A 7,854-nucleotide genomic window follows, 5' to 3' on the forward strand; every position below is an offset into this window, starting at 1 on the left:
GCAGGGAGCCGGAGGACGACGATGAACTAATGGAGGAAGCTGCCAACAAAACCGGCGCCACCCTCCTCATCCGCACCACTCTTGTCGGTGCATCGCACCATGACCATCGGCGAGGCCCGTGCCCATTACATGGACATGATGTGGGAGGAGCGGGAGGAGTAGTTCCGGGAGGCGCATGCTGACTCCACCTATAACCACCACCTCCTCCAGGAGCACCTGAAGGCGGAGGAGCAGCTCGTCATCTGTAAGGCGGTCACATCGGACGCGGACCTGGCGGAGCAGGAAGCGCCGCTCAAGTCCTACCGCTCCACCCGCGACATCCACTTCACCCGCTTGCGGTACCGCCAGCGGATGGCGGAGGTGGCGGCAAATTTTGAATTCAAATCCTTTAACAATGCAGTTACTGCCTCATTTGGTGAGCTTGTGATAATGATATCACCAACATATATAAGCACAAATATGGATGTTTTGAACTTGTTGTAAATAAATAGTGATGTGTCGGATTTAGAAGGAACAAAACCAAGTGTTTGCAACTTTGAACTCGGACGTGAGTACCATGCTCTAGGTGCTTGCTTCAACTCATAAAGAGATTTATCAAGCCCGCACACATCAAAAGGGTTATTCTTATCTTCAAACCCAGGAGGTTGTGATAACCCACAAGTATATGGGATCGCAACAGTTCTCGAGGGTAGAGTATTCAACCAAAATTTATAGATTCGACACATGGGGAGCCAAAGCATACTTGCAAGTATTAGCAGTTGAGTTGTCAATTGAACCACACCTGAAAATTAATTATCTACAGCAAAGTGATAAGTTGCAAAGTAGTATGATAGTTTTGATAATAGTAGCAGCAGCAATGGTAACGGTAACAGTGATAATAGTAGTATTATAGCAAGTGCAACAGTAACGATAGCAGTAGTAACTTAGCAAGAACAATATAAGATAAATTCGTAGGCATTGGATCGGTAACTTGTTGGATGATGTTCATCATGTGACAGCCATAACCTAGGGCGATAGGCACTAGGTTCAGTTCATAAATATAATATAGGCATGTATTACGTAAATAGTCATAGGTGCTTATGGAAAGAACTTGCATGGCATCTTTTGTCCTATCCTCCCGTGGCAGCGGGGTCCAATTGGAAACTAAGGGATATTAAGGCCTCCTTTTAATAGAGACCCGGAGCAAAGCATTAACACACGGTGAGTACATGAACTCCTCGAACTACGGTCATCGCCTGGAGTGGTCCCAACTATTTTCACTCCGGGGTTGCAGGATCATAACACGTAGTAGGTGACTATAACTTGCAAGATCAGTTCTAGAACATGGATATAATGATGATAACATAAATGGTTAAGATCTGAAATCATGGCACCCGTGCCCAAAGTGACAAGCATTAAGCATGGCAAAATCATAGCAACATCAATCTGAGAATATAGTGGATACCAGGGATCAAGCCCTAACAAAGCTAACTAGATTACGTGATGAATCTCACCCAACTCCTCACCGACTAGCGAGCCTACGAAGGGATTACTCACTCCCGGGAGCATCATGGAATTGGCGATGGAGAAGGATTGGTGATGAAAAAGATCGAAGATCCCCCTCTTCGGAGTCCCAAACGGACTCCAGATCTGGCCTCCCGATGAAGAACAGGAGGTGACGACGGCTCCATCTCATGGAACGCGATAATTCTTTCTCCCTGATTTTAAAAAAAAATAGGATTTCGTAGCATCGGTTTCAGGGTCTGCAGGGCCACCAGGTGGGGACAACCCACCTGGGCGATCCTTGGGGGGGGGGGCAGGCGCGCCCTGGTGGGTTGTGCCCACCCAGGTGCCCCCCTTCGGTGGTTCTCAGCTCTAGAAATTCTCCTCTATTGTATAAAAAATCATCGCAAAGTTTCGTTCCATGCACGAGAAGTAGGGGGGAACTCGAGAAAAACTTTATTATCTATGGCAATTCGATGAAAAGAAAGAAGATTTTTCTCGGTTTGTGGGACATGTAAGATATCTCTAAGATGAATGTTCCGATGAGGGGTTTTGATAATTGCATGACCAACTTGATCTATCTTCATACCTTCACCGTTTGCATTGTGGACTTGATCATGGCTACGGTACTTCTCGTGCATGGTCACCTTTTCAATCTCATTGGTGATGTGATTTGTGGCTCCAGAGTCAACGTACCAACTGGTATCAACTCCATAAGATGTATTTGCAACTGCTGCAACTTTCTTGCGTTGGGAATTGTTCTCGGCATTGCGCCAATCACAATCCATTGCATTGTGTTTTTTTTGCAAATTTGACATTTATTTTCATACTCATTATAACCTTGAAATGGACGACCCCTATTGTTTGTTGTAGGAAGGGCACTGGTTATTGTCGGAGTAGTAGTAATTGTTGTTGTGGTTGTGGCCACAGCCGCCAGCACCACCGCCCGCCGCCACCGGTGTTGTAATTGTTGTTGCCGCCAGTGTTCTAGTTGTCGCCGCTGTTGATACCACCATAGGCGCCGCCGCGACCACAACCCTTGCGCTAGCCCTTGGGAGATCCGCCATGGCCTCTGGCGGCGAGATTGGTAGAGGATTTGAAGGCACCTGCCCCCATTCCTTGGAACATCTCGACTCGTTGGTCGAAACTCATGACCATGCCGAAGAGATCATCCACGGTCAGAGGATCCATGTAGACATCCAACGCCAAGATGAGGGTCTAATAATCCATATCGAGCCCCCCGATGATGAAGAAGAGAAGCTCCTTGTCCTTGATGGGTTTGCCAGCTGCAGCGAGCTCATCAAAGAGGGCTCGGATCTGACCGAAGCAAGTAGTTGCACTCTGTGAGCCTTTTTGGGCGTTTGAGAGGGCCATGCGGCAATTGTTGGTGCGGGAGTGGGATTGGGCGGCGAATATGTTAGCGAGTGCTGACCAGATCTCAAGGGATTTTTCTGGGGATGCAACCTGAACGAGAACTTCCTTGGAGAGGTTTAGGAGGAGATAGGCCACAGTCTGCTGGTGCTGGATGAGCCAGGGGTTGTAGGCGGGGTTGGGAACAATCTCTTCTTTCCCAATGGAGTTCGTGGTCATGATGGTCTTGGTGGGTTCTAGTGTGGATTGATAGATGTACCCAAGTAGCCCAGCCCCCATGATTTGGGGGCGAGCTTGGGCTTTCCATGGGGCATAGTTGGTTCGGTTGAGAGGTTAAGATGTGGCGTAATTGAGGCCAGGGGAAGAGACTAGGGTGGAGGACATGGCGGCTCAAGGTGGAAGATAAAGGCTGAAGTGGTGAGGGGTTTGCTAGATGCAATGGAAGGAGGCTCTGTATACCATGTCCAGAGGGGTAAAGTGTCTTAACTCCCAACAGGGGAGCCAACATGAGAGAGAGAGAGAGAGAGGGGGGGAGGGAGGGAGTGAGGGAGGGAGAGAGAGAGTGAGTGTGAGAGAGAGAATTTCAACAGACAGGCAAACATCATTCATCAAATAGTGTTTGATGCCACAGGAAAAACAATGTAATTTTTCCTAAAATGGAGTGCAAATCAATCCATGGGAACTTCCATGGGTCAAATCCTCCAAAATTCCTACGGGATTCCTGTGAATCAAGTGATCCCTTAGATTTTGTCTTTATTAATAATATCTTTACTCACAACTACTTATAACAATATGAATAATAGTATAGCACAAAAGGGCCTCTAACATATCAAGCTAACAGGAGCTTCTTCTATAAATACAACACACAAGTATAACCACCATGGGACTTGGCCTCATAAAAAAATGGAACTTTCCGAGCAACCATGCTTCTGACTGAAGCTTCAACTGAAGCTTCCTCCTCCACTCTTCTGAGCATACATACTGTTAGCTTATCTCCTAGGTCTCCTCCAAAAGACCATGATTTATTTACCTGCACAAAGATGAACGAAATGCGAGTGAAAATGCAAGGTAGCCACCAACAGTTGCCAACATCCGATTCAAAGGAACTGCATTCCGTTCCACAGAAAAACTAAGTATATAAATAAATAGCCACTGCTTCAAGTATATAACTACTGGATAAAATAATGGTCAAATATTTTCTATTTTTTCATGATACATGTGCTTTCCAAATATTAGGATAGCAAGAGTGTGGTTTGTCTGAATCCACTGGCATAGGAGAGGGGGCGACACATGGGGATGGGGAACTTGATTGAGTATTAGTATGACTATCATGCTGCTGCAAATTTTGGGAAGGCTGTTGCTGCTGTGAAATGCTAGAATTAGGAGCTTTACCTGGAGGTGGCTGGAGCTGTTGTTGTATTTGTGGCTGCACTGGCTTCCATTGTGAATTCAAGATAGTGATAATCTGTTTCTCGTATTGAGGAATTTTGTCCCTCATAGCAGGTTGGATAGTACTCTTGCTCATTTGCAGCATTTGTAATATACGGTCCAACATTATTTTAAAGCTCTTCATTCTATCATACTGTTCAGATGGCTTTTGAGGTGGTATAATGCTGTCAACATGATGTAGCTTCACAGATATCTTATTGAACAATTCAATAAGTTGTGCAAAGTATTGGTCCTTCAAGCTCTGAATCTGTCGACGATGGAAAAAACCACATACACATAAATTTAGTGCAGAAGCTATATATAGATGAAAACACAATAACTAATAGACCATAGGTTTTCATTAAGTCAGCAAATATGGCAGTGGCAAGATATTTCAAGTAGCTTTTAGAGGCATACAAATCAAATACAAAATAAGAAACTATGATCCCATTAAATAAAATTGCTTTAATAAAGATTCCTAACTGCCTTGACGCTTTACTAAATCAAGATACTCTGTATGGCTGTATGCTCCATACTCCGCTTTAATACAGAATTCCATATACAAATATTATAAGAAGACTACCAGAATGTAGTGCATCTACATTCTCCGCTTTCATACGGAATTACGTATACCTCTAGGTTCTAGGGTTCACTGTCTATGAATTTTAGGAAGTTCCAAGAAAGGGAGTGCCAAAAAGGATGATTTCAGTATCATGTCTTACCATTTGATATATATCCTCTTGCCAATCACCTGCACCTGCATGACCTGATTGAGCAGTAAAGTCCGCAGATGCTACATAAAAAGCAAGGTTGTCAAAGAGTATTTTAAACTGCACAAGGAAAGTAAGGCCACAACAGGAAGATAGATATAAGAACATGGAGAAGAATAAGATGAGAACAATATAAGATCATACGATGGAGCCACAAAAATAAGTATATGTGAAAACCTACTACTAGAGGAAGCCTCTTGAAGGCCCTTCTGTGCCTGAATAAATATATTTTTCTGATCCATGTTATTTTGCTGCAAGAGCATGCCTCCTGAAGTTTGAACTCTTTGCTGCATGGAAAATTGTTGCTGCATCCCTAATTGCTTTTTTAGTTGGTTAGGCTGAGCTTGGAACTGCGACATAATATGCTGCTGCGATTCTTGAAGTTGGTTGGGTTGAGACCGAGGTTGCATCAAACCCATTGCGGGCTGCTGAGCATGCTGTTGCTGTGGTTGTAATGTAATATTGGGCTGCTGACTCTGAAGAGAAGGCCGTTGATGCTGGTGATAAATTAATTGTTGAGATTGTTGCTGTTGCTGCCTTCCTACCATTTGTATTTGTGGAGCATAAATATCTTGTGAAGTGCCTTGTTCCAAGCCATTATTAATTGCGTTCTGTGCCATGGCATACCTATTCTGCATCTTTGATGTTTGGTTGACACCTGGCAAGTTCAGTGCGATATTAGTGAGTGAAGAAGCTTGTACAGATGTAGAAGTATTTGGCTGCCAGGCTAGTTCTGAGACATCCGGGGAACTGCTGGTGTCTGTGCTTGATTACTGCCTCATGAAGGGAGTATAGGAGGGGTTTCAGAAAAGGTACCATATGTGTGTCAAGTAAGTATTTTGTGAAGAAACACATCTCGTGGAACTGTGACAGGCAGACAAAGAGTGCTGAAAGGAGCATGCAACTTACGACGTTCTGCATTTTCAGTGAGAAAAATAAATGTACAAAAGCAATTAAAGGGCTGGCAACCAGATTTGTTTTAAAGAGCATGCAAACACTGTTTGCATATCTTTTCATTAAGGCGAGTTAAAGTAAATACAGTTGAGAGCTGACCAACCGATTTAACAGCTAATGGTTAGTTACTTTTCGGCAAGCTGAGAGGCATATCACATTTGAGTAGTAGCAAGGAGAGAATAAACATAATTCTACAAAGAATTGAAGATGGTCCAATGTTACCATAAATTAACGGTCGCAGCATTGCAGACTAACCCCAACATAAAACTAAGTTACATATAGGCCCAGTTCTTTTGCGGCTCATAAGCCGCTCCCTCCCCAGCTTCTATCTGAAGGGGGGGGATAAGCTGCCAAAAGAACTGGGCCTTAATCTACCATATGGTATAATCATTTCTAGAGTGTAAATTGACATCCAAGCGAACATGATAAATTGTGCAACACTCAGTTTACTGTATATGGTGCCTTACCGGAGTTGTTTTGATTTGGAATCACTTGATCATTTCCAGGATCCTGTTGTGTCTTCGTCTCCATAGCGAGCATTTTCAGAGAAATCGTCCGGAAATAATCAGACTGGGTAACAAAAAAGCAAATGATGTAAAGTTCTATACCAAATTACTAATAGTGGCTTGCAACCACCAGTTCTTGTATGATTATCAGTTTAGCACGGTCGAGAATGTGTTTTAGCTTTTAACATTTGAATCGGGAAATGTCATCTAAACAGCAAAACACACTGCCACAAATAACCGATATGAACAGAAAATCCAAACCAAAATTACCTGGCTGGTTTCACAAAAGGGGGGTTGTAAAGAATCTGTGCTCTGCTCCGGAGACAAGATATATAGGTAAAATTACCTGGGTGGTTGCTGCATCATAGATCCTCTGTTCGAATCGCACAGCGATTTGTTGAAGTTGGTTCAGTCCATCTGGGTGAGACACTGCAGATACTGGCAGATGCCTCTTGAGAGCCTCGGATCTACAGATGGATGGGTGAAAAACTGAAATTCCTCTGTTTTTCTTGTGTGTGGGAAAGCGAGAAAGCGGAGGAAGTGGAAATCAGACGAAACCAAATCGAATGAATTAGAGTACATCTTATTGACGATCCTGGTGCGCGCCTGAGGCTGGATCCAGATTGGCGCGCCAATCGCCTGATCCGGTGGGGGCGGGTCACCGCCGGCGGCAGGGTCCGACCCTTGGATGGGCCGCCAGTTGGCGTCCATGATCCGGATCGGCGATTCCTCTCAGCCTCCGCCTGCTTTTGCTTTTCGATGAAGGGCGGCGCGGCCGACGCCGACTGGACCGCCGCAGTCTCCTCACTCGTCTCTCTCTCTCTCTCTCTCTCTCTCTCTCTCTCTCTCTCTCTCTCTCTCTCTCTCTCTCGCCTTCAATTGATTCCAGTGAATCTACCGGACATCTATATCTCCATTTTCACGCTAAAAGAATACTCTGTATATCTTTTCTCCGAATACGGAAATACTGCGTATACTGTTTCTAAATAATATTATTTTTGGTTTATTTGACATTTTCTGCATGGTTAATCCAGCCAATGATGAACTGCCACGTTATTTATTGGGATACAACGGGGTGCATTTCGAGGTGGACTCGACAATTGTTAAGGCTGGTCATAGTGGAGAGTATCATATACTAGTATCATGCATATGATATTCATGTATTATACTACATTCATAGTGCATAGTAACAAAGATTAGTAACATAGGTTTTCTCATTTATTGTCATGCATGACATATAATAGCATAACATTTATTAGTTACGGTACCTACTTATGTTACTATAACCATGTCTCTTTTCTTTAATTGATTGCCACATAAGCATGTTTGTGAGTCCCAAGTGC

General features: G+C 44.0%; 1 protein-coding gene across 2 annotated transcripts; it reads right to left on the reverse strand.

Annotated features, from left to right (window-relative positions):
• Positions 1–3,586: 3,586 nt before the first annotated feature.
• On the reverse strand, positions 3,587–7,330 carry LOC123155985 (mediator of RNA polymerase II transcription subunit 15a-like). Of its 2 annotated transcripts, XM_044574159.1 has the most exons (7): positions 7,092–7,330; positions 6,858–6,978; positions 6,473–6,575; positions 5,233–5,709; positions 5,004–5,074; positions 4,246–4,549; positions 3,587–3,883 (listed from the first exon to the last, which is right to left on the reverse strand). In XM_044574159.1, the coding sequence occupies exons 1-7, from the start codon at positions 7,220–7,222 to the stop codon at positions 3,876–3,878; spliced, it is 1,215 nt and encodes a 404-aa protein (XP_044430094.1). In that variant the 5' UTR covers positions 7,223–7,330; the 3' UTR covers positions 3,587–3,875. The 2 variants fall into 2 exon arrangements, with proteins under 2 accessions (XP_044430094.1, XP_044430095.1); XM_044574160.1 differs by lacking the exon at positions 5,233–5,709.
• Positions 7,331–7,854: the final 524 nt, after the last annotated feature.

Source organism: Triticum aestivum, chromosome 7B (genome assembly GCF_018294505.1).
Source record: "Triticum aestivum cultivar Chinese Spring chromosome 7B, IWGSC CS RefSeq v2.1, whole genome shotgun sequence".
Taxonomy (NCBI): domain Eukaryota; kingdom Viridiplantae; phylum Streptophyta; class Magnoliopsida; order Poales; family Poaceae; genus Triticum; species Triticum aestivum.

Excerpts from the sequence above, each read along its gene's own strand:
- LOC123155985 (XM_044574159.1), bottom strand. The coding sequence starts at position 7,222 with ATGGACGCCAACTGGCGGCCCATCCAAGGGTCGGACCCTGCCGCCGGC. Across the intron at positions 6,979-7,091 it reads ACCAGGATCGTCAATAAGAT|ATCCGAGGCTCTCAAGAGGC; the intron begins GTACTCTAATTC and ends ATCCATCTGTAG. Across the intron at positions 5,075-5,232 it reads TCAAGAGGCTTCCTCTAGTA|CATCTGCGGACTTTACTGCT; the intron begins GTAGGTTTTCAC and ends CTTTTTATGTAG.